The following is a 25,457-nucleotide window of genomic DNA, read 5'->3' as shown; positions in this document are numbered from 1 at the left end:
TGTTCTGGGTTGATCAGATAGGTCCACTCTTGAGGACCGCTCAAGAACCCAAGAAACCTGGAAATATTGCAATCAGGGACAGCCATATAACAAAGGAATCAGAATCAGAACCTACCAGTCATACGATGCGATGTCCCACCAAAGCCGCCTTTTTGTCTCTAGCTCCACCGCATCGGGTGGATTCGCCTCCCTTTCCTCCCTTAATCCTGGTGAATCGATGCAATGCAGCTTGAGATTCTTTGCTTGGCTAATAACTGCTCCGTGAACAAAGAGACCACTGACTGATGGGTGAGAGCTTATATTTGATGCATGGTGCATGATAACCATTGCTGCCTGTAAGCCCTCGACCGTGGGATTAACTGGGTAGTTGCTTTGAATCAGGGCGGCGCCGGTCAAAAAGGAGAACTCGCGACTGCAAAGCTCTGCATGAATAGAAGACTCCACGGATAGTTGCAAAAACAACGAGCTGGCGGCCATACTGAAAAAGAGTGCTAAGTGATTCAAATTAGGCGGTTGGCCTCTTTCAATGGCTCGGTAGATACCATCTATCTGATCCTCCGCGCGCTTAGGAAATATGATGTGGTAGAGATAATCAATATAATTTGTATAGTATCGAAAAAGTGCCAAAGCCTCATGCTTATGGGGAAGAAACGATAGCAAATTGACTGTCGCAGGATCCTCCCGGGACGCATTCCAACTTCGGCAGGAAACCGGGAGCAATGTTCCCGGGGGAACAGAATCATCCTTATTCCTCAGTTCATCGAGTTCATCTCTCAGTAGCTTTGGCGTGGCTGTTGGCACTCGTTGACCCATGTGAATGTTTTCCAGCCAGTCCGCTGTCATCAGTGATTCCCGGCTGCGGTACGATGGTTGAGGGTTCGCAACAGATTGTGTATCTGCTCTTCGCATCTCCTGAATCTCGGGTGTGTTTCCCTGACCAGGAACGGTTGCTTCTCTTTGGTTTCCATCTTCCAATCCTGCATTATGCGTGTCCGCCGCAGCCGGTGCAATGACATAGCTGCATGGCAGTCTTCGGGTGACGCAACTACTGCATGGCTGCTGCCGGTTACATTTCAGCTTCTTGCGTCTGCATGACTCGCACGATACTGGATCCTGCCTTGTGGCACGTTTTCGAGGCTTCTGGTGCAGCTCTGGTCCTATTCTACGCTTCATCACGGGAGATGTTGACAGATGTCGTGGGTCGTTGGATCGCGGCCAATTGCCGGGCGGGCGGGTCACGTGCAGCATGGCTATGTTATGGGATACTAACCGAAAGAAAAGATGATATTGCGCAGTGATAGGCAATAATGAACTATTTTGCAAAGCGGAGCAAGGGAGGACTATCTTCTAGTTTTTGTGTAGACTTTGGAAACCATTTTATCGGCCAATACCCACAGTTGTACCCCTTCTGAACCGTCTCGGAGCTTCCGCGGATACTCCGTTCGCAGACAACGATGGAGGCAGAACGCTCTTCTGTCAAAAAAAAGGCAACTGGGTCAGTTTGGTCTTTATGTGTTTCCGCGGATTCTCCGATTGGCTTGCGGCCGGTCTACCTCTAGTCATATAATACACATATCATTCCTAGCCAGTTTCGTTCTGTGGAGTAAATCGTGACGAAACACCCTGACACTTTTTCAACTGCAAGGATAACGTGCCCTAAGAGAAGGCAACTTTTGTCGAGCGTATCAGTCTGTTATCATGGCCAAGGGCAGCTCAGCACCACCAAACCAGAAACCTCCCAGCGAGTATACGTATGTCGTGTCGCAAGCGGTTGTCGATAGATTAATAGCTGACTGGGCCTCACAGACCGCGGGCATGTTTAACAATTCTAGGTTCATTTACCGGTCTGTTCTGCACAGTTGGATTTATGAACTCGTTCGGGGTGTTTCAAGAATACTATGGGAAAGAGCAGCTCGCCGACAAGTCCGAATCAACGATTGCATGGCTCGGTGCAATTAGTATCTTCTGTATTTTCTTCATCTCAGTATTCTCTGGCCGATTGCTTGATGTTTTTGGACCTACTGTTAGTCAATCTTTTCGATGGCCAAAAACCGATAGCTAATAAGTGACACAGTTTATGCTCTGTATAGGCTCGCTAGGCACCGTGTTCTCACTCATGATGGTGTCGCTCTGCAAGGAGTTCTACCAGTTTATTCTCGCGCAAGGAATCCTTCTTGGCGTATCGCTCGCACTGCTAGCGTGCCCAATGCTTGCCCTCGTGGGACAACACATCAAGGTGAAGCGTGGCGCAGCGCTGGGTATAGTCCTCGGTGGCTCTTCTCTCGGGGGCGTGATGTGGCCTATCGCCATCAACGAACTACTTCAGAAACCGAACATTGGATTTGGATGGACAATGCGGATTGTCGCGTTTATAATGATTCCCCTATTATCTGTCTCCTGTATCTGCTGTCGGCCACCCAAGACAAGCCCCCCTCCGACTCAACGGCCTGCGTCTGATGAAGAGGTCACGATAACCGAGACCAAAGCATCCGTCCCTAAAACTGACTATTCCGTTCTTAAAAAGCCCAGCCTCCAGCTATCCTGCCTCGCCTTTTTTATCATTTATTTCGGAATGTTTTCTCCATTTTTCTTTACTACCTCTTACGCAGTCGCAGAAGGGTTCTCAACCGACCTGGCGTTTTATACCATCTCGATCGTTAACGGTGCTTCATTCTTCGGTCGTGTCCTTCCTGGTATTGTCGCGGATCGGTATGGAAAGTTCAACTGCTGCATCGTGGCTACTTTCTTCTCCGGCATTATCGCTCTCTGCTGGACGAAAGCGACTTCCGTAGCTGGCTTGGTTATGTTTTCTCTCGCATATGGATTTGCATCAGGGGTAAGCTTTCCAAATTGAAAGGCCATGTGACCAAGGCTAATAATTGTTCAATATAGGCCATCCTTTCCCTACAGCAAGCCTGCGCTGCGCAAGTCGCCACGCCACAAACAATCGGGTTGACCATGGGTACCGTCATGGCAGCCACATCTTTCTCGTAAGGATCAGAGATGCTAAGAGTTATTCTAAATGCCCAGCTAATATTATACACAGAGCCATGGCTGGAGTCCCTATTAGTGGTGAACTGGCAGGCAAATACGGGTATCTGGCATTGTCGATCTACTCCGGCGTGAGTCTTTTGGTAGGGAGTGTTCTGTTGGCGGCGGCGAGGTTCGTCCAAAGTAGGAAGTTGCTTGATGTTGTGTAGAGGTATATGATTGGAGCTGTGGATTTCTACTATGCTTTGAAGGCGCCCTGTGAATAGTCGATAGACTTCGATCTACTACGGCAATATGCGATCATAGATCACATAGTATATGACTTACTACACTCTCTCGGTGGTTCCGTGAGCTCGAGGTAGAAGAATCCGTTTTGTAAGGCCTGCAGCAAAGAACTCATCATGCAACATCAAGCGGTCTATAGAAAGGCTATACACAGCAACTGTTCCCGAACTTAGTGCACTTCAAAATTGCACTTCAAAGAAGCGCCAATATCCCCTCCGACGGCATATCGACCTCATGAAAATGCGCCGGGGCCACGAGCGAAAAAGTCCGAAGCTAAAAGACTTTCAAAAACCATGCCAGACATGTGCAAAGATGAATTACTCTATTCTCAGAAATTACCTGCCCAGAATACCGGCGTCCAGCCTCTTGAATCCGCCAAATTGATATCCGCATTAGACCCCATGAGAATTCTCACGTGGTCAAGATGCCCAAGCTCTGCCGCTAGTGACAGCGAAGTACGGCCTTCATTATCCATCCAGTCGAGAAGACCCGCTTTATCTATTAGGAGCCTTAATGAATCAGTAGGACGGCATTCCACAGCGAAGAAGATGCTTGTTCGGCCGTCAGAGTTGCAGAAGTTCAAGTTGATTCCTTTGTGCTGCAAAAGTGTATTGAGCACTCTCCACTCCGGTGTCGCTTTCGCCAAGGGTGATATGCCGTCTATCTGGAAACTGATGTCCAGTAATGAATTTCTTAGGTAGTTTTCGAGCTTTTCGATGTTTCACTTAAGCAGTTCGGGTCTCCTTTTCGCAGGCGTGATTACAGACGTGATTCTGGAAAGAAAATCGAGCTGAAGTCGAGCTCGAGCGATCGCTTCCTGAGAAGAATTATCGTCACACAATGTGGATTCCATTTTCAATGGATCTCTTTTTGTGATGATTGTAGTCGGGATTGATGTGTTGGATGTCACAAAAGAATCTCAACGTACCTGAGGCTTGACGGGCATTTCAGGCGGCTGATGGCCAGTGCCAACTTGGAAGGGTAGAGAAAGGACATTGGCGAAAGGACTGGCAGCTAACGCCTCATGTGACGGGTGCTCTTCGCAGCAGGATCCCTGACGCTTTTCAGCTCCGGGTCTATGGGAGGCCTTGTATGGTTCCGAGGAAAAGTGCTCCTCGGGCTCCATTGCTCATTGCTCTGCTACAGGGGAGTCTCCTTGATTTCAGAATTTGAACTTACCATGCCTCTTCGAAAACGAAGACGCTGGACTTGTTTTCCCGGGCGAGAGAGCACCAAGAAAACAAGTATGAAAGAAGATAAGCGTGTAGTCACGTACTGCAACCTGTCCGAAAAGAACACTTGACCATATCGCCATAAATGACCGTCTCTGGCCCAGAAATGCGGGGTTGGCGAATTGCCCCTCACGTTCGTGGTCTAGTGTATGCCGCTCGGCCTTTTGGATTTCCTATTAATAAGGAGACAATGAAGTCCAACATCATGTTAAAGCCTTGAAGCCTTCCATCATCCTTGCTTTACCTGGAGATGCGTATCGGGCTGCCCTGGCGAGCGGTGAGAATACAGTCATAAATCAGAATGTCCCCGGCTGGCCCTAGTCCCTCGATTGTTCCTTGCTGTACACCAGCCAGCTTTACCCTGGTGCACCGCCCTCCCCCCAGCAATGCTGGTAGCGATTTGCACAAATCAAATTGTCAAGAACACCAGCCTCAAACATACCAACCCCTGGTGAAAATGTGTACTTTAAGAACTCGCCTTGGTCTTCGGAATTGGAAGTGTGGGCGCTGCACAAGGGCAGAAACAGCATGCGCTAATTCGATACCCAGAAAGAATCGGGACCAAATTGAGTCTTTGATTAAGTCCATGATTTTCCTCTGCCAGGAATCTCCAGAACTGATCTCGAAGATGGAAAAGCTGAGCGCGCTCGCGAATTGTCATACCCACCGACGCAAAGATCCAGAAGATGCCCGAAAGACAAAATGGATGGCTGCTTTTCCGGCGCAGAATAGTGACGTGCGTTATGTCGAGGTGCAGGTCATGGAATTACTTGGTTCTGCTTCCACTCTATGCGGTGCAAAGGCAGAGTCAAGTTCATGTCCGAACAAGATCGGAGGCCGAAAGGTTCAAAATTTTCAGAGAATAACTGACGAAATAGTGAGGCTCAGTACGTACCATAGAGTCTCAGATATTGACTATCATCTCGGAATGCTGCAAAGAAATATGTACTGCTCCGACCACGAGCTTACCATGCATCTTCAAAAAGGGGATTATTGGAAGTCCAAAATCCTGAGAATTTGCACAACAGCAGACTTCGGCGTGGGACTGCCGACTCAGTCTGCGGTACCCTATGAACCTGAACGCAAGTCGTTAGGTTCAGAATCTACCGAGCACTGCGACGGGTTTAATTTGACGGGTCAACAAATATCAAGCTTGAGAATACCGGAAGATTCAGCCTTGGTTTTGCTGGAGGGGTTTGACACTACCCCCTTTCTGATCCTTCCAAGCAGGAATAGACGCAGCCCAAAAACCCTGAACGACTATATTCACGAAAGAATCTGCCGAAGTCTGAGTACCCGGCATCGGAAACCCGGATATATCTATGCTTTTCAAGCAAAGAGTAACCCGGGGTATATTAAAATAGGATATACGACTGGATCCGTTATTGAGCGCCTCTGATCGTTGATATTCGACTGCAACAGGGAAATGACGGTGCTATTCCCTACCCCCCCTGAATCTGTGAAATCAGTTCCGAATGCCTGGCGCGTTGAGGAATTATGTCATGCGGAATTGGTTGATTATCAAGTCCAGGTTGATTGTACAGGGTGTTTGAGTGAGCATCGAGAATGGTTCCAGATCTCTGCTGCAGATGCATTTGCGGTGATAAAAAAATGGTCTGCGTGGATGAGAACCACACCATACGACCCAGTGCTTGGGAACTTGAAAGAGAAGGAGAAGCGCAAAGCTTCGGAAATGGACCACTTCATGAGCGAACTAGCAAAGTCGGAAGGTTGAATAGAAGCGACTTTGAAAGTGTGGTCTTGGAAGGTCTACAGTAGAGCATACTTGAAATCCAATTGTCTTTTTACACTAACCGTGGAACCGTGTCCAGACAGGAATATTCATTGGCTCGGTAATTAAATGGAGTATCTGGATCCATAGCTTTAGGAGGGGGTGGTTCTCCGGCCAGTGTGTCTCCGGGCTAAAGGCGACTTATCACCAGTGCCTGAGATCCGTAGTGAATTAAATCCGTAGAATTATATCTTGAAGAGTTTTTGGTCTAGAGCTATAGATTTATTGTTAGAAAGCTGTGGTAGAACGGCGTTGGCTCTAGACCCTGTGATCTCGAGCTGTTAATTCAAGGCTATATTTCTAAGACCACAGACATAGATCTACATTAGATATATATCTACAGCTTTTTATCCATTAACTAGCGGATAGCTTCTAGTATCTCCTTATAATTAAATTATTCCCAAATATTATAGAAACTGTGTTTACACTATCCTTAATCACTGCCTCAAAGCACTGCCCAACGGGTATCTGCCATAGATTCTGGTTATAATAGATTGCCTGTGCCCGCGCTTGCTTACAATAGCTGCCATTCGCTCCACTGGAAATGGGTCCGACAAGTCAACTGTCACTTCACAAACTAAGCAATTCCACTCGCCGTGTTATCATGTGCGCGGAACATTAGTGTCATCTCAGAGCACTCGGGCGCACCGCTGGCTTCTTCTCGTTTCGAAGGTTGAATCCACTGTGGTCGTGTCTCGGCTGTGACCTACTCCAGCAGGCAATGAAGACAACGGGCCAATATGGTCTTTTCTTATTAGAAGCGGGTTATATCTTCTAGCAACACTATTAGCCCCTTTACCTGTTTAAAGCCGAGTTTGGCCTAGGATACATATAGAAAGAGGAGAGGTTTCCTATAATATTATCTTTCTTGTTTAGCACTTGCTCGGGTCTTATAGGACTAATTTCCTCTTAAGATAATTCTCTGAGAAGGATTAGAAATGTATATAATACATAGATTTCGTAGTACTTATACTGGGTTCTTGGGTATAAGTACAGAAATATTACGGGAATTCTGGTGGCAGAAATCGATGAGAATCCGTTGTTGCGGGGTGGCCGCTATGATCCTCCGTATCCGGGTTGCTCCCGGGCCATTTCCCCGCTTATCAAACGTGATAAGTTCGAGCATTTAAATAAATCCACCAGGTGGGGCCCTTCTCTTGAACCAACCATTCTTCCTTCCATTCCCGCTCCAATCCAAGAGGCAGCATCAGCTTCACCAGATCACCGATGCCACGTCCAAAGGTACGGCCGGAAAATCGCCAACGTTCTTGGCGCGCATGCTTGGTCTGCAAGGCTTCTAAAATAAGGTGTGGCGCTGGAGATCCTTGCGGCTCATGTCTGCGACGGGATCAGGGCAGTTCATGCATATACTCCGGTGTTGACCGGCGACGCAAAGGCCATGGCAAGTCGCGGGATATAGCGTTCGTGGCAAAGGCTCCCTCATTGTTTGCTGGTGACCTTCCGAACTCTCATGCATCTCCAAATGCGCCCGGTATCCCCACGGAGACTACAAGTCCAGTAGAGCGAGCTACTCCCGTCCTTATCCCCCACGCGAAATCAGTCGATCATACAGCAATGGATCAAGATTCCGAGCCACACACATCGGACACTGGTGGAAAAGGTGTGGCATCTTCTTACATATCATATCACCGTTTCCGACATGCTGATTATAGCCTTCCAGTGTATATCGGACAGACATCTTCGCTGTCATTCCTTTATTTCCTGAAACGTACCATTAAAGGGTACATAGGATCAGTACCTTTTACAGAGGAAGAAGGTCACCATGTCACTGTAGACATACCAGAAACTGCCGTGGAGGGAATTACCCAAATCCTCTCCTTCGATGAGAAATGTTCTCTTCTTGATTCTTATTTTGAAGCTGTAAGGGATACACCCTTACCAGTGAGCTTAGTACAAACGGCGCTTACTTTTTTAGACTAGCGGTATTCTGGACCTTTTTACGGCGTATGAGATTGACCAACTCTTATCGGAGGGTCCAATTTCTTGTCAGAACCTTCTCCATCAGCCTTCTGCTGTCTCTGGTGACATGAAGGCTATATTTGACCTCGTGTTCGCCATTGGAGCTCAGATACGAGGAATTGGCAATGACTCGAATATTACCACTTCTTACTTTTTGCGCGCTCGCGCTGCAGCATTTAAAGGCATGTTGATGTCCCAAACTCTAGATACGGTGCGGGTATTTACCCTCCTTGCATTCTATACACTTGGTGCCTGCAACAGAAATGCTGCCTCGATGTTTTTGGGTATTGCAGCTAAGGCTGCCGTCATTTTGAACCTCAATGGCACCGGAAATGACGATAAGCTCTCAGAAGAGGAAGTTTGCGCCAGGTAAGGCTCGCATTTGGGATTATGCTTCATGCTCTGTGGTTTGCCAGCTGCTGAAATACGTCCGAAAGGATCCGGGTTTGGAATAGTGTTCAAAATCTTGATACTTTGAGCAGCTTTATCTTTGGACGACCGAAAGGTTTACCCGCTAGTTGCTCCGTTTTGGCTAAGTCTACACAGTTTGATACTGTAGGCGGGCGAAATTCGCGCGCTCTGTTTACTGCAATGGTCAAAGCATGCAATATCCTTGACCATATCGTCGATACATTAGGAAAGAATAACGATATTCTGCATGTACCCACTGCCGAGGAGTTGCTCAGACAACTTCGGCAGTGGAGTCGTGAATTGCCTGAGCATATACGTCGCATTCCCGTTAAATGTGATTTGAATGCCACGCTTCAACCTGCGGATCGTCAAGCGCTCCTTGGAAGCTTACACATATCGTGTGTGCACTACTTCGCCGTAATGCTGATTACTCGTCCGTTCCTCGTGGCATACTTGGTCTCGAGACTACGTGGCAAAGCGCCAGATAACCTTATCAGCGACCCCGACGAAGGCTCGGATGCAAGCATCAAGAACAGCAAAGTATCCAGATTGGCGCAGGTCTGTGTCAGTTCGGCCACAGACATGGTCGATATGTGTGTCAAAGCCAAGAATTGCAGTTTTACGTTCCGCAATCTTAGTCTCCTTGAGTAAGTTCATCCATGCGCTTTGAACAATCCAGAAACACACTTACTGACAATTCTTGGACAGGGCATGGACTTTCGGCGCGGGCTTGGTTCTCGGGTTCTCAGTTTTCGGCGGGGAGCCCCGCAGCGACATCGAGAATGGCTTCCAAAGTGCGCAGATCATTCTGGGAGATATTGCATTATCTAGCAAACAGGCTCAGCTGTATCACAACATACTCATGAACCTTGCCGATGCCGTTAAGAAATACAGGCAACGAGTGACTGAAGAAAGAAATTACACAGTACAGCATTACATGGACCGGATACTGATTTGGGAGGCATCACCGGATGAAAACAACAGTAGCCGAGAAAGGCTCAGCACCATGCCTCAGGGGTCAGAGGATGCACGGCAAGCTTCCACTTCTCGGCCGCAAACCATCTTTGATTTTGTAGGTCTACCACCATCTCCATTTTCAAATGCAGGTTTTTGTGAAGGAAATAGCGACTGGCTAGGAGGTAGGCTTGGACTTTTGGACAGCTTTCAACCGGAGCTTGAACCTTTTGATCATCTGTTCTACACAATTGAGTGAGTCTGATACAAATAGAGTGAAGAATTCACGCGCATGAAGACCTGTCTATCTAGAAGTCAGATAGTTAACGTAATCAACCACTGAATTGTCCACTTTTCCATTCACCTCTCATAATCATCTTCAACGCACTGATTATCCACCTGTACTTTAGGGTGGAGCTGAGTGAGACAGTCCGACTTGGCCACATCGTCCGCCAATATGAAATAACCGGATGGGAATCCGACCACTCGTTCAGCCATGATGGGAAGTATTTGTAAGCCAAATTGTTCTTTATCAAAAAGCCATCGACTGCTGGGCTGGTGTCTATCCTGTGCATGGCCACTTCCGACAGAGGACTAGTTCTGAAAGCGGGCGGCTTCCGGCCAACATTTCCGTCTGGGGTTCCGTTGGGTATTAGCCGGTGCTCCTATCAACCTTTACCGATAGCTGTACCCGCACTGATACGATGCATAGTTCAGACGGATAATTCCGAGGTGCGCCAGCCGGCGAAGTGTTTTCGGATGCAAACTTATTTACCGTAGCCAATGCGTGGACTGTAGCGCTGGTTATGTGATAAGACTGCTATTAAGCTACCGGTCTCTTAGATAGCCCTGGCAGTTCCATTCATTCAATTTCAGTAAACTCCAAGTCAACTACCACCATGCTGACAAGGTATAAATGCTCGCCCTTTGAAATTTTGATTCGTCCAACTTCCGATTATTGATCGTTTGTCTCAGATTGCAAGTTGAACAACATTGTACCAGGAGAAGCTGCTGGATAATCATTGACCAAACTGTCTATGATATTACAGACTTCCTGGACGAACATCCAGGAGGAGCAAGCATTCTACTTCAATATGCTGGAAATGACGCAACTAAAGCATTTCAGTCGATTCATGAAGCCGATATTCTTACCCGACACCTTGATCAAGCGTACAGCCAACCCTCAACTATTCATTCAATGCAACGCTGAATCCAGATTTAGACAAATCCTAGGCCCAGTCTCGACGGCCCTTGAGGAAAAGAAGCCCGAACTTGCGGCCGTGTCAGAGACGAGAGTGCGGCTCTCCTCCGTCATTAGCATTCTAGATTTTGAATACGCGGCATCGCAAAATCTTCCTCCTGCTGCTTTTGCTTGTGAGTGCTGGCAATCAAGACATGCTTGGAATCTTCTAAACACATTCAAGTTCTTAAATCGGGCTCCGAAGACGAACATGCGGCCAAATGGAACCGAGATTCGTGGAAAACGATCCGTTTCCGTCCGCGTGTACTCCGACCAATCGACGGAATTGACATATCGCGGTGTATTCTAGGAACCAAGTTCGCTGCGCCTTTTTTCATTTGCCCAGCTGGAGGTGCCAAGCTTGCTCATCCTCAGGCTGATTTGTGTCTGACTATGGCTGCTGGTCGACATCACATCTTGCACTGGGTATGCAACAACAGTCACATGTCTCAGAAAGATATGAGCGATGCACGTGCACCTGACCAGACCACATTCTGGCAAATTTATGCAAGGTCGGACCTTGATACTACGACTCAAGAAGTCAAACAGGCGATCAATTTGGGATATAAGGGGTTTGCGCTGACTGTGGATGCTGTTCGTGCCGGGAAGCGAGAGCGTGACTTACGAGTGACCTTAGCTCAGCGTGAACAAGACGGTATCAGAGTCAATGATGATGACGAGGAAGACGACAACTTTGCTAGAGAGCCTTCAGTGGGGCGACCGTGAGAACCATCTTGCCCTTCTTGTTTTGAACGACACTGAACAATAAATAGCGCGGTGCACCCCGGTTTTGACTGGGTTTCTGCTATGAAATGGCTTCGAGGTATGACTGATCTGCCTATTGCTATCAAGGGAATCCAGTGCTGGGAAGATGCGGTATTGTGCATGGAATATGGCGCTCATCCGTGGCTTTCAAATCACGGAGGCCGCCAGCTAGATTCCGCTCCTTCGGCGGTGGAGACACTAGTCTCTATACGCCAACACTGCCCAGAAGTCTTTGACAAGTGCGAGGTTATTGTCGATGGCGGTATCACCCGCGGTTCCGATATTGTTAAAGCCCTTGCGCTCGGTGCCAAGGGCGTCGGGCTGGGCAGGCCGTTTCTCTATTCCGCAGCCTTTGGCGGAGCAGGCGTCAGCAAGGCAATACGCATCTTAAAAAATGAGGTTGAGACAACAATGGCCTTACTGGGCATAACTTCGCTCAATCAACTGAATCCTTCCTATGTCCGTATTCCAATTATCAAACTTGATCCCGTGGTAGTTTCACGCTGACTTGAAGGCATACAGGTTGATATCTCCTCCATCCCACTTGGCTTTGCGAGATCAGTGCTATAGACATTTGGTAGTGAGATTAAAGCCTTGTTTTAATTACAGGACTAAGCGGTTTGAGTGTCGCTTTTGAAGCGGTATTTTTCTGTTCTGTACTTATCGAGATTTCTATTCATTTTGTCAGCCGTGGAATACAGCTATCACGAATACGGCTAGTAGGCACTTAGTTAGAAAGAATCAGACCTAATTATCTGTCAATTGGACCGCTTTAGCTTTAGGCCTAGATTACTAGGTAATACCGATTTATTGATCTTCCGATACATCTGATGCCTTGTTTGGCCAAGCGCTGCGCTATCTATCCGTCGGCCTATAAGAGGTCTTATCTGTCCACTTTTCCCTCTGTTACCGGGCCTCTCCTAGTCCCTGCTCTCTCAGGCCGGTACACATTCTAATTAGGCACTCTAGGCTGGTTTGATATTAATGCACGAATGGACAAATCTCACCATGTCGATCCTCTCTCAAAGCTGGCCCTCCTGTGCTTGGCCCCCTCTCTCTATCTTCGCTATCTCGCTTTTGCTCAAAACGGCCAAGTTGAAGCTATTGACGGTAGAGTTCCTCGCCGTTGACCGGTCCATTTGATGATTTTTGATTCAAATCTTCTGAGAGAGTAGTAAGAGAGTGGTAAATCGGTCGTAAACTGTAGCGTTACTTAAGCGCGTATGTGGCTACAGGTCCGCAGGCCCCTATGGAGCTCTCGGTAGGAGGCTCCTGATCTGTGTTCTGCTTATCGCTGCCGTAATAAGATGTTCAAACGCGCAACTGAAATACAGCTTCGGCTATTAGATGCTATCTTCGGGTGTGAATGTTTCTTATCTGAAATCATTGTGGCTATTCTTCTAGTTTCACTAGCAAGAGTTCGGGAACACCCTGGATATGCTAGGCCAGAGTGTGATCGGCCCGTACACTCTATAATTACAATGTCCATCGGAAATGGGAAAGCTAGCTCGTTCATAAATTCCTTTCCTTTGCCGGTTAGCATTCGAGTTTCCACGATCATATACTGCGAGACCACCACCACTATCCATCAACTCAAAATGCTGCTCCCCAACGCCAAGCCAGTCAAGTTGACCGATAATGTGACCATCCACGCACCTCTCTCGCGCCAAGGGCACGGACCGGGCATCATAATTATCCGGGATGATACGCCCACCAGCCAACGGAACGAACGAAGCACGCTAGATCCCGAGCCACTGCAGAAGTGGGCAGAGGAAAGCTATACTGTCGTCCAAGTGACGGTTTCCTCGGACCATCCCGCAGTCAAGGAGGATCTTCACAGGGCTATTGATGCTCTTAGCGGGCACGATAATTGTGACAAGGAGACAGGATACGGTGTCATAAGTCCGAAGACCATTACAATAGCTATAGAAACATAACTTGTCACATACTAACAAGGGTATCTCAGTCTATTCGCCATCGTTTGTCGCGGACATAGTCGACGAAATCGACAAATACGATGAAATTAAAGCTATTGTGTCATATGGAAGACTCACCAGAACCCCGAATAAACCGTTTCTTTACCACTTGCCCGAGCAAGGGACGAAGGAAAAATCCGAGAGTGGAGTTATCTACCGGTATCCAGAAGTTGTATCGGCCTCCTTCATCATTCCTTCGCACAAGGACTTCAACGCCTCCTCGGCCGCAGTGGCCCATACTCGTTGTCTGTCGTTCTTGAAGAAAGAGCTGGACGGACCGTGGTTTGACCTCGAAGAGATATGGGACGAACATACCAAGTATGAGTTCGACGAACGATCAGTCGAAAATACCATGAGCACTATGGTTCAGGAACCATATGTGAATCACATCCCAACAATGACTGGCGGTATTGGGAGAGAGAAGCTGACCTCCTTCTACGCCAATCATTTCATCTTCAGTAATCCAGAAGATACTAAACTGGAGCTCGTCAGTCGTACTATTGGCATTGATCGGGTTGTGGACGAGTTTGTCTTTTGCTTGACTCATGACAAGCCGGTTGACTGGCTGTAAGAGCTCTTTGTAACTTTGTGAAACTGGCCCCTCTGTTAACAAGCGTCCAACAGTATTCCCGGAATCCCCCCTACCGGAAAGGAGCTTCGAATTCCTTTCATGGCTGTGGTCAATATTCGCGGAGACAGGCTGTACCATGAGCATATTACATGGGATCAACTGACAGTTCTCTTCCAGCTCGGTTTGATGCCAGAATATCTACCGATCCCTTATGACCTCCCTAATCGTCCTGATTCACAGGCAGGTCGTACACTTGAATATCGTGTACCGGGCGCAGGGGCCCAAACAGCAGATAAGATGGTCGATGAGAGCAGTGTGGCTTCTAATGAGATGTTTTGTTATGCTGTGCGGGAGAGGTCAGTTTGATAACTCTTTTTCATTTTATGCTGTTGAATAGAGGTGATATTTGATACTTCCGATGAATTTGTCCTATCCGATGTAGTCGATCCCTAAGACTCTTGAAGTTAAGGGTAGGAGTTCCATTCTTAGGCCCTCACAACAACGCTCATCCGCAAACTGATATGGCACCATAATATGTAATCTGAGGGCCACCTCTCGGCTGGTGGTCTCTCAGTGATTGTATATTGCGACCCAAGGCTCTTGTAAGTCTCTCAGTAGAATGTGCTGGTCACGAAATAAAAGGTGACTTGTATCGGCCTGTGAAGATAATTTTCCGGAGACTTGACAGCTTCGTAGGTTCTGTCAGGGTTCAACTTTGCTTTCGGCCATAACAGAGGTCTGTCGCAAAGCTAATTGTCTGCCAATGATACGGTGTTATACCTTACGAAAAGGGCTTCATCTAGCCAACGTTAACCTAGCGTGATCTGGTGGGGCGCTGGGAAAGAAAGCCTCTGTCTCTGGGGGATAAACCGTTTTCGAAATCCATTGTAATACGCGAGCAGATCTACTGATATTGGTTCTATGAACATAATAGCTTCAAACACTTCGATTCATTTATCACTTAGCCCGTGGGTGTTGCTAACATAGACTTATTCACAGTTCGGAGCATCCTTGAGAAGATTTCGTTCGAGCTTGCTTTCTCTCTAAACCATCTTGTTATGAATCAACAGAATGCGTATGCTGTTTTCTCTTATATACCTTTTCAAAGCAGGACCTTGTGAACTTCAATAGTCTTTCCGTCTGTACAGAGTCCCGATAGATAGCACATTACTTTTCTCTATTAGAATCGTATTAGCGTCAATATATATATATATATATATAAGAGGAATTGCATCGCTGCAGTCGGTTGCGGTTCACATCCCGACGATTCCGCAACTGGGTGCATTTTATTCGGATATGTTCCTAGCATGGATCCTTTCCTGCCTATCGAGCTCGCTGAGATCTACAACGACAAACGACTCGGATATAATCTTCTCGAATCGCTAGTCTATTATCACCAATCTGGCTGGGTGGTGTGATAAACAACCGAGATTTGCTATATCAGTGGGTTTGTAATCTGCACATCTAGATAGGCACTGTGAAACGTGCTTATCACGGTGGGAGTTGGACAGCGGAGCTGATTTTAATCCAATGTCTCTCGTGGAGGTTTGAGTGGCGAGGTAGCTGCTTCTGGTGAAGATGGTTGACGGTGACCCGAGCATTTGAACGATAATCCTGTCAGTGCATGTCGGCGACGATTATGGGTGATATGGGTCGACCCAGCTTTACATAGGAACATGAGAAACACCAATCAGAGCCTAAGCTATCTCCTTCTCAGCTCTGGAGGTGTAGTTGTGGGTCCGGAAAAGGGACTGCGGTTCACGGCTATGGGTCAATAGCTCCTTGGCTCATTTAATGGGATTTAACCCCTCCAACCCACACATGGGGTATGCACTTCCCGTACAGAAGTTCAGAAACAAGCATCATGGAAGACATTTTCGCAAAGATTGCAAAGGACACCATCAAGTTCGACGTCGGGGATGATGAGGTAAATTCTCATAGCTATATAAGATTCTCTCGACGCTGACGCGAAATAGTACTGGAGAGGCGTGTATGAGCCGCTCCATGAAAGCTCCTATGAGGGCATTGCTAGAGTTAAGGACGAAGTGTATGGGCCGGCTGAACGTAACCGACTCGACATATACTTCCCTCTCAACGATAAGAGGGAGAAGAAACCAGTCATTCTATTCGTCCACGGAGGTGGATTCTTTTCTGGAGGTAAAGAATGGAGTGAAAAGGTGTGTTCTTTTTGTGATAAACCCTACCGAGAGTATATGACTGATCGACTCCGATAAGATCTGGGGAAATGTCGGATGGTTCTTCGCTAAGCATGGATATGTCACTGTACTGGCAAACCATCGACTTGTCCCCAATGTGACCTACCCTGGAGGAGCCGAAGACATGCAGATGGCTCGGGAGTGGGTCTACTACAATATTGCAGCACCAAAATATGGGCAAGGATCACCGGAGAAGGTTATACTTCTTGGGCACTCCTCTGGTGGTGCCCATCTAGCTATGAATCTATACGCCGCAGGTAAATAATTTGCCTTGCCACGAGGCCTAGGACCTCTGGTTAATAATAAGCAGGCGATCCAAAACGAATACCGAAGCTCCCGATTTTTCCACCGGTGGCGGGAATCATCTACCTGAGTGTACCTTTCTGGTGTGATATGAGGAAACCTATCCGAAATAAAGTCTTCCGCAGTTACTATGGGACGGATGATGAAAAGGTTTGGGGGGTGAGTTATATACACTCTCGTGAAAGCAAGGTCTAACGCATTACACAGCCTCTATCCGCACTGGGACTATTCAAAGCACTCCCAGATGACTCCCCGTTGCTGTAAGGTTTCCTGCCTGACTTTTTATTACTAAAGCCCCCTCACTTATTCTGACATTTCGGATAGAGATTCCACGCGCTTACCGGTATATATCGGAAGTGTCGAATGGGAAGTGTAAGTCCATCACACGGGGATGCGGAAAAGAGCCTACACAGGACAATAAACTAACCATACTTGGAATTTAGACCAGAAACGGCTAACGCAACTATCGCCTTTTTCAACGCCTATCGGGAACGAAGCGTTCCGACTGGTACACTACCAATCTTACAGGTGCAGGAAAAGCATAATCATATCACGTATGTCAAAGTCTTAATGATGCCGATACTTTCACGGAATACTTCTAACAAAACCCAAAGCAACGTCTTATCCATTGGAACAACAGATACTGCACAGGGTGAGAAGCTACTGGAGTTCATGCAATCTTGTCTGGCTAAGCTTGATCAAAGAAAACAGCAGGCGCTGTTGTGATTGCCATCCTAGTGCCAGAGGTGGAGCGATGTGGCCGGGACAGACACAGACAAGAGTGCAAGGATAGGGGAAAGAGGAGACTCTCTGCAACCTCTCCTTCTTTCAACAATTTAGATGATCAAGACCATGGTCCTTCTCGATAGATGGAATAAACTTTTAGATGACGAAGCCAGTAGGATTATTCGCAGACTATATCGGTCTAGTGAGGTGGCCAACCTCAAATATTATGTGCCGTATAAGCTTCTTGACTTTAAGAACAGTCGAATGGGATCCACGCTGGGCATATACCAACAGGCTATGTTCGCCGGGCGGTTAACCTTGCGGAGACCGTCTCATGATCTTGTCCAGAATGATACATCATTGCTGCTATGGAAGCATCTCATTAATCCAGAAGGCCAGAAGCGCAACTCGAGTGGAGTTTAATCCCGCATCGGGTGTATCATGAGCCCATGAACCACATATTCTATCTTGGAACATCATTTGAGGCTTCATTTGCATTCAGGTAGAGGCCTCCTCCGTACGCCAGAAAATCGAACATCTTGTCTGTCGTTGGGAGATACCGCGAAAAACATTATAGCAGCCGCATCCAAGACATCACTTGCTGCATATTTGTGCCGTTGGGGCGACTGCCTATTATGGTGGTGAACATGATTATCACTTACATCGAAGCTAAATAGTCGCCCCGCGCCAGATAACACATTACTCCTAACCCCGAGCTGTGGTCGATATGATACTGCCTTATCTCAGCTCTAACCTTTCTCGCCCCGCGAAGACATGGTACATATCCGAGAACGCTACCGAACCCACGCTGTGCCGGAGTGTATCCGGGACCTCAGATAGGACAAATTGGTGACCACTATGGATGAGGACAATAAATAAACTACCAGAAGTGCATATTCCAATAGACACCAATAGATTCACATCTTTTGGAATTTCTAGACGTCCATCCTTTCTCACTTCCAGTATCAAAATGCAACCTGAACACCGCTCTGCTGAGGTAATTGTGATTGGGGCAGGAATCGGAGGTCTTGCAGCAGCGAAAACCTATCTTGAGTTGTCACCCCTGACAAACCTCATACTCCTTGAAAAGGTGAGCCCCTGATTATCTATCTTCTCCGGCCCGCACGATAACTCAAAGGATTTAGCGACCAACCATCGGCGGGGTCTGGTCCGAAGAAAACTGCTATGAAGGCCTCAAGACAAATAACCTCGGTGGAACATATGAATTCACCGACTTTCCCATGGGTGAGAAATACGGCATCAAAGAAGACGGACATATCCCGGGCTCCGTACTGCACTCCTATCTGAATGACTTCGCGACCCACTTTGATATCCTCCGTCGGATCGACTTCAACACCCAGGTTTTAGATATTGAAAAGCTGGGTCAGGGCTGGCGCCTGAATACAGAAACCACCGACTCATCTTCGACTGTCGTGTATACATGCGACAAAATTATCGTTTGCAGCGGGCTGGCATCAACGCCTAACCCCGTCAATATTCGCGGCATTGATGAATTTGAAAGGCCGGTACTTAACCACTCGCAGTTACGCGAGGAGGGAGCGCGCATTGCCCATGATCCTAACGTCGAGACTGTTACTGTTGTGGGAGCTTCCAAGACAGGGTATGACGTCGTGCATATGATGGCATCGAATCACAAGAGAGTGGATTGGGTTATTCGCGAGTCTGGGGGTGGTGGAGTCTGGATGTCATCCCCATGGGCCAAGTTCGCGGGAGCCAAAACGAAGCTGGAGTTACTTGCAACCATGAGGTTCTTTACATGGTTTAGCCCTTGCATTTTTGGTGATTTTGACGGATTCAGCTGGATCAGGAAGGTCCTGCATCAAACTCGCCTTGGACGATACTTTGTACACAAATTCTGGGAAGGAATCCGGATGGATATCATTGATCAGAACGGATATAGGAAGGAGGAATGCTTGCAACACCTTGAACCCCTCGAAAGGTTAGGATGGGCCTTTTTCCGTTCAAAATATACTTGTTGCGTTGCTAACGTGAGGAAAGTTTATTTTGGTCTGCACGAGTTGGAATACTTAATTATCCATCTGATATTCACGACTACCTTCGCTCCGGCCAAGTCAAGATCATACGGAAAGACATCGAACACCTATCTGGGCCCGGAGTTGTCACCTTTGCAGATGGTACCAGTCTTCACACAGACGCGTTAATTGCGATCACCGGATGGAAACTCGCCCAATCGATCAAATACCAGCCCGAAGGCCTGGAAAGCAGTCTCGGCATTCCATGCAGCAATACCAGCGCAGAGGACAGAAGTCTCTGGCGGCGATTAGACGACGAAGCAGATAAAGAAATCCTAGGCCGCTTCCCATACCTCTGCAACCCTCCACCCGCCATTCCGTACAAGCAGGATGTCAGCCCCTATCGACTGTATCGCGGCATTGCACCTCCGTCTCTCGCGGCGAAGGGTGATAATTCTATTGCATACATGAAGATGGTCCACAGCACAAGCAATATTATTATCGCAGAGTGTCAGGCGCTGTGGACGTACGCTTATCTAAATGGGAAAATTTCCCTTGACAAGACGGAAGTATATCATCAGACTGCTCTCTTGAGTCGTTACGGAAAGCAGCGTTATCCCTGTGGATTTTCTGCGTGGTATCCTGAATTTGTCTACGATGCTATTCCTTACGCAGATATGCTGCTCCATGACCTTGGGCTCAAGCGTTGGAGGAAGCCTACCTTTAAGAAAGAGATGTTCGAAGGGTATACTATTCATGATTACCGGGGGATTAATCAGGAGTGGCTTGCGGCTCAGATGAAGGCGACACCAAAGAGATCATAATTGCGGGAGATATATGGTAATGTTGTTTGTTGTTTCTTCGATCGTCTTTACGACAAATTCTGTTCTTCCCTTGCTTTTCTTCGGCTTTCGTTTGCCTTACCTTTGTCAGCACTTGGCTAGACAAGCGATAGAAACATGAACTTTCAGATCACGTCCTCGATTTCAGAATATACTTCGAACTGCCGTTGATACCCAAAATCTCCAAATTACGCATATAATGCGTCCTGCACCGACAACATAGAACTACAGTCAATGCTTTATTCATCAAGTCATATGTCATTGATTACAATGCTTCTGCATCGCAAAGGCTCACATATCAAGGCAATATGCATAAACAACATATTCATTCGCGCACCTTGAGTATTGTCCACGCCCTTTTGAAAACTTCTGTGGAAGAAAGCACTCAAGGAAATTGAGCTTTTACACAGTATCTCATTTTCCATTCCCTCGATAGTGTTTGGCATAAGGGTCTCTGATTTACTGAGTGCTCGTCCTCTCATCTCCAGTACAACGCTACTGCATTAGGAAAAACCGAAGTGCCTCTTCCAGTTAGACTGTCACGGTAGCCTGTTTTAAGTTGGTAGGTTCATGTGCCAGATGACCATCTCCGACTTGGTGCTCTGTGGGTTATCACAGATGAAATGATGTAGGGAAATATCTTCCGAAAGATCCACCATCTACACAATTACGCTATGTTTCTACGCTGTAGGACCTTCTGGTGCCAGGGCTGCCGTCCGTCGGTTATGCACCCGGCGCGGAAATCCCTGTACTACGGGTAAAGCGACAAAGTGCATTGCCGAGAGGCTAATGCGGCGGGAATGAAGATAAAGAGTAAATTACAGCGGTCTTCTATACACGCCAGATTGGTCCGAAGTAGTGGATAGATGCTCCTGGCATTTCACTTAATAACCGAGGATTGAATTCACAATGAGGTAATATGGCAAGCCTGACAAGGGAACGACGTGAGGTATCGTTTTCTGGGGGTTAGAGAGGCTCTCTGGCCGCTGAGGGACTTGAGGTCTCGATGGGATGGTCAAATGTCGGGTTCAGCATTGCAGGGGGATCCCAATCACACCCACTTGGTATCTGGCACATTCTATATCGGGTAAGCATTTGTTCTAGTCTGCCGCTATCTCGATCCGGAGCAGCAGAGATAGACAGCCAAAGGTTATCATGCATGACTTTCATTCGTAGTAAGAAAGAGAAAGATAGCTATCGACTCTACGTGCACAGACTATAAATCCGATCTGGTTTAGGTTTCCAACTAGACTATAACGGATATTTGAAGTTCCTCATCTGGAAGTCAGTGAGGTCGGCAAATTCTTCGTTTTCAATAGCGCTCGAATGTTCTGACCAGTTAGAATGTAAGTGTGAAGTTGGAAGCGACGGGTACATACCGGGCATAGGAGCCGGCCCATGCTTTTCATTTCTTTGATTCCATCGATGATGGAGCACGCCGTAAATACCGATCAAAATGGCGGCAACAACAAAGAACGCGAGCATGGTGTATTTTGCAGTCTATTAAAATCGGGTTAAATTACTGACTTGAGAAACTTGCTGCTGTGCTTGCTCACGTAGTAATCAGGCGCATCGGATGCCCTGTATGTTTGGGGGCCGATAATATTGCCAATCGCATAGCCAAGTTGGTAGGCACACCCAAAGGCAAATTTCTTCGTAGTCCCAGAGATACCTGCGGTCATAAAGGTATTTATGGACAAAACGCAGATCGGGACTGTATATTGTTAGTTGCACATCCGAGTCCGGCAAACTGCCTAAATAAGCAGGCAGCAACAACCAGGAAGCGCATAGTAACGAACATTGATAGGCGAGCACATAACCACCGTAACGAGCATTATTGTTCGAGCTCGAGATTCCAAGCATCATGGCAGCCCCAACACATGCGAGTACAAGTGGGAACACACCGGCGATGGTGCGGTTGGTCCATTTCGCAACGAACAGAGCGAGGACAACGCCAACTACTTGAGCCGCACCAGAGCCCACGTTCAGGAGCTGGGTTGTAGGCACATCGTAGCCAAAGTTATTGATGATAGTAGGACCTGCAAATATGGGCGTTAACTCAGCGTGCTTGGTAATGGTAACTCATGATCATGGACTGGCACACCGAAAGCAGTGAGTCCACCGTTAGGCATCCCAATCGAAATAAGCACCAGGAAAGTCAGGTACAAGCGGACATCATGTAAAGCTTCCCGAAGCTGTGAGGCGTTGAATTTCCAGATCTCGGTTCCAGTTTTATTGCCTCGCACTCGTTCAAGTGCAATCACTTTTTCTTCCTCGGTCAACCATTTGGCTTCGGTCGGCGAAGCTGCAAGGAACAGAAATAAGACAACTCCAGTCAGAAACGTCATAGCTCCATAAAGGACAAAAAGCCCTTGCCATCGAAAGCTGTCTGCACGATACATTGCCCATGCAAGGAAGCCTCCGAAAACAGCTGCCCATCCGGATGTCGTGTACCAAATCGCCACTCTTGTGACTTGCTCTTCCTTTGTGTAAAAGGTGCCGGTAATGAGGATAGCCACGGGAACCGTTGAGACCTCGATAGCACCCAAAAAAAATCGGACCGTAGCCAAACTGGCAAAGTCATGGCATACCGCATGTAAGGCAACAATAATTCCCCATATCATGCACATGATGCTGAAGTACTTGGATATGGGTAGCCGTTGCATAAGGAAAGTCACAGGAATATCACCTACTAAGTAGCCGAAACTGCGATTGTCAAGGCAAATCAGTAATTCACCCTAGCCATCGGGTTCTTGCTCTCGAATATTACTGAACCTGGAAAATGGAATGAAGTGCTTACTACACGAGCGAACCTAGCCAGGAGTACTGTGAGGGTGTGAGATTCGTGTCTTGTTTAATGCCCATTATTGCAGCGTATGACAAGCTATTTTTGTCCATGAGTTGGAGACAGTAGATGACAAATATCATTGGCATGATATGCATGTCAATCTTCTGTCGCACTCGCTTTGCCTGCGGAGAATTGGGATCAAAGACAATATGGCGATTAGCCAACAGATTCAGGGCTTTGTCTCTGCTTGCTATATTGCTATAGTCTCCTGCGAGTTGTTCGACATTATCCTCGAAATTTGAAGGCTCCGTCTAAAGTGGCAAGCCACGGGATAAGTCTTTCTCTGATTACAGTAGTTTCGGGGACTGAGTCACTAACCTTGGCAGATTTCATCTCAGGATCGGCCATTCTTACGGCTGTTCCCGTCAAAGCAGAAAGATCTTTCAACCAATAGCTCCCCCCTTACCAGAAAACGTGCATATTCCTCATATAAGTAGAAAGGTTTTGATAATACCTATGCGCCGTCATCGAGGATGGTCAGGTACGTAACCGAAACTATCACAGATACTTGATAAACACTTCATGATAAGGTCGGCATCGGGACCAGCACCACAAGTTTACCAATGATATTCAGGCGCTTAATCTATTTGAACTTTTTCGGATTTGCGCGGATGGAAGAATAGAGTTTCTAGTTCTCCACGTCTAGTGAAACAGTCTATTCCTCTATTCCCGCATGCCACATTCCATAATCTTGCTTCGGGTATTGACCCGCGATGCGCAGTTATGGTACATTGCCGATGGCACCAGTCACAGCAAGATATAAGGATATTGCGGTGAAAGATTCTCTCACGTCTACAACAAGAAGTTGAAGAGTAACAAAACTAGGAAGAATCATCACAATCATGGCTGAAAGACTGGTTCCTGTCATATCTCTCAAAGGTGAGATTTCGATCATGCGCCATGCGGCAAAACCAAACTCACATATATACTAGACTTTGAGCAACGCAAGGACCAAATCACAGCAGAGCTGATGGAAGCAGCCGAGTATGCTGGCTTCTTCACTCTAGTTGATCATGGCATTTTGAAGGAAGAAATCGAGGCTCAATTCTCTATTTCCAAGACATTCTTCGATCTCCCGGCTGAGACGAAGGGCAAGACTCCCCACGATCCAAAAACCAACAATGGATGGGAATATATGGTAAGCTTACCCACCATTCTGTTAGGCAGCGAGCTAGTTGATATTTACTCCCCTGGTATAGGCTCAGTTGCGTCCCAGCACCGGTACATACGACCAGAAGGAGTCACTTTGGCTCCGACACAATTCCGATTGGCCAAGTGATGATGATGTGCCGGGGTTTCAAAATACAACCCGTGAGTTCATGAACAAATGTGCTGGCATTTCGGACCAAGTCTGTATGTACATCTACGATTATCACCCTTCGTAGGATATGTTCGTTGACATTGACATGGTCTAGTAACATGCTTCGCTCGTGGACTTGGATTTAAAGAAGACTATTTTAAGATAGCCAACGATCCTTCTCAACCGGACTGCCTTACTCAACTTCGACTAATCCATTATCCAGCATCCGAAAATTCTATCGGAACATGGAGGGCAGGAAGTCACACTGATGTCGGATGCCTTACTCTTTTATTTCAGCGCGATGGAGAAGACGGACTCGAAATCTGCCCTGGCCGAGAGAGTCATTCCAGTTTTGCAAGTGGCGATGTCTTCACCCCTCTTCCAGCTGAAACAGGTCCTATTGTCGTCAATATTGGAGATATGCTCAGTAAGTGGAGGAAAGAATAAAGTACAATCTGAGTTTCCATGGCTAACACCGATACCCATTTCAAGTGGCTTGGTCAGATGACCGTTTGAAATCCAACTTTCACCGAGTGCGGGCTAAAGAGTACGGTATGTCGCCGTCTCGATACTCAATTGCTTATTTCAACCAAGCAAGACGCGACTTCGTACTGCAGGGACCGCTGAAGAAATAGTATGTCCCTAAGATGAAGTTCACCTATGGATTCCTTTATCTGACCTTGAAACTTTAGTCCCGCCATTACCGTTGGCGAGTACGTTGCCCAGGCAGTCGCTAAGAACTTCAGTCCGTCGATGAGAGCAGCGGCATGAGGAACATGTCCTCTTCAAGGAAATTGGGATGCTTATTGACCTTGATACTAGTCAGCTGAGGAACGGAGATTGGTCTTTATTCTTTCATCCCTACTGAGAACTACATGGTAATACGTATCGCGTGTTTTATCGTAACTCCATCACCGCGTGTTGTGGTCCCCCTTCTTGACCCTTCCTAGACTCACTGCCCCCTACTTGCGCTTATCGTGACACTTCTTGATATCCTTCCATATCTAAAAGGATGGCAGAGCCCCAAGCAT

General features: G+C 47.2%; 8 protein-coding genes across 8 annotated transcripts; 6 read left to right on the top strand and 2 right to left on the bottom strand.

The window, feature by feature from the left end:
• Positions 1–111: 111 nt before the first annotated feature.
• Positions 112–1,248, bottom strand: AO090038000046 (Zn(II)2Cys6 transcription factor; the record flags this gene model as incomplete). The annotated part of the gene is made up of 1 exon (XM_023238465.1): positions 112–1,248. One exon carries the CDS (start codon positions 1,246–1,248, stop codon positions 112–114), a length of 1,137 nt encoding a protein of 378 aa, XP_023092974.1.
• Positions 1,249–1,454: 206 nt separating this feature from the next.
• AO090038000047 (uncharacterized protein) lies at positions 1,455–3,200 on the top strand (the record flags this gene model as incomplete). Its single annotated transcript, XM_023238464.1, has 5 exons — positions 1,455–1,495; positions 1,807–2,023; positions 2,075–2,836; positions 2,893–2,990; positions 3,047–3,200. 5 exons carry the CDS (start codon positions 1,455–1,457, stop codon positions 3,198–3,200), a joined length of 1,272 nt encoding a protein of 423 aa, XP_023092975.1.
• A 5,147-nt stretch (positions 3,201–8,347) lies between these two features.
• On the top strand, positions 8,348–8,798 carry AO090038000049 (fungal specific transcription factor domain-containing protein; the record flags this gene model as incomplete). The annotated part of the gene is made up of 2 exons (XM_023238463.1): positions 8,348–8,649; positions 8,786–8,798. 2 exons carry the CDS (start codon positions 8,348–8,350, stop codon positions 8,796–8,798), a joined length of 315 nt encoding a protein of 104 aa, XP_023092976.1.
• A 475-nt stretch (positions 8,799–9,273) lies between these two features.
• Positions 9,274–12,287, top strand: AO090038000050 (FMN-dependent alpha-hydroxy acid dehydrogenase; the record flags this gene model as incomplete). Its single annotated transcript, XM_023238462.1, has 6 exons — positions 9,274–9,338; positions 10,621–10,815; positions 10,868–11,019; positions 11,070–11,607; positions 11,659–12,109; positions 12,147–12,287. The coding sequence occupies 6 exons, from the start codon at positions 9,274–9,276 to the stop codon at positions 12,285–12,287; spliced, it is 1,542 nt and encodes a 513-aa protein (XP_023092977.1).
• A 961-nt stretch (positions 12,288–13,248) lies between these two features.
• Positions 13,249–14,563, top strand: AO090038000051 (uncharacterized protein; the record flags this gene model as incomplete). The annotated part of the gene is made up of 3 exons (XM_023238461.1): positions 13,249–13,545; positions 13,607–14,193; positions 14,251–14,563. The coding sequence occupies 3 exons, from the start codon at positions 13,249–13,251 to the stop codon at positions 14,561–14,563; spliced, it is 1,197 nt and encodes a 398-aa protein (XP_023092978.1).
• A 1,626-nt stretch (positions 14,564–16,189) lies between these two features.
• On the top strand, positions 16,190–20,260 carry AO090038000052 (uncharacterized protein; the record flags this gene model as incomplete). Its single annotated transcript, XM_023238460.1, has 4 exons — positions 16,190–16,374; positions 18,382–18,532; positions 18,588–19,402; positions 19,462–20,260. 4 exons carry the CDS (start codon positions 16,190–16,192, stop codon positions 20,258–20,260), a joined length of 1,950 nt encoding a protein of 649 aa, XP_023092979.1.
• A 1,269-nt stretch (positions 20,261–21,529) lies between these two features.
• Positions 21,530–23,474, bottom strand: AO090038000053 (uncharacterized protein; the record flags this gene model as incomplete). The annotated part of the gene is made up of 7 exons (XM_001824986.1): positions 21,530–21,609; positions 21,658–21,778; positions 21,835–21,992; positions 22,078–22,317; positions 22,383–22,984; positions 23,079–23,377; positions 23,445–23,474. 7 exons carry the CDS (start codon positions 23,472–23,474, stop codon positions 21,530–21,532), a joined length of 1,530 nt encoding a protein of 509 aa, XP_001825038.1.
• A 494-nt stretch (positions 23,475–23,968) lies between these two features.
• Positions 23,969–25,197, top strand: AO090038000054 (uncharacterized protein; the record flags this gene model as incomplete). The annotated part of the gene is made up of 6 exons (XM_001824987.1): positions 23,969–24,005; positions 24,059–24,264; positions 24,326–24,479; positions 24,542–24,853; positions 24,919–25,060; positions 25,119–25,197. The coding sequence occupies 6 exons, from the start codon at positions 23,969–23,971 to the stop codon at positions 25,195–25,197; spliced, it is 930 nt and encodes a 309-aa protein (XP_001825039.1).
• Between the last annotated feature and the right edge of the window lie 260 nt (positions 25,198–25,457).

The sequence above is a fragment of the Aspergillus oryzae genome, chromosome 6 (genome assembly GCF_000184455.2).
Source record: "Aspergillus oryzae RIB40 DNA, chromosome 6".
Classification (NCBI taxonomy): domain Eukaryota; kingdom Fungi; phylum Ascomycota; class Eurotiomycetes; order Eurotiales; family Aspergillaceae; genus Aspergillus; species Aspergillus oryzae.
The sequence above is the reverse complement of the archived record's forward strand: the minus strand, read 5'-3'. Positions and strand labels throughout refer to the sequence as shown.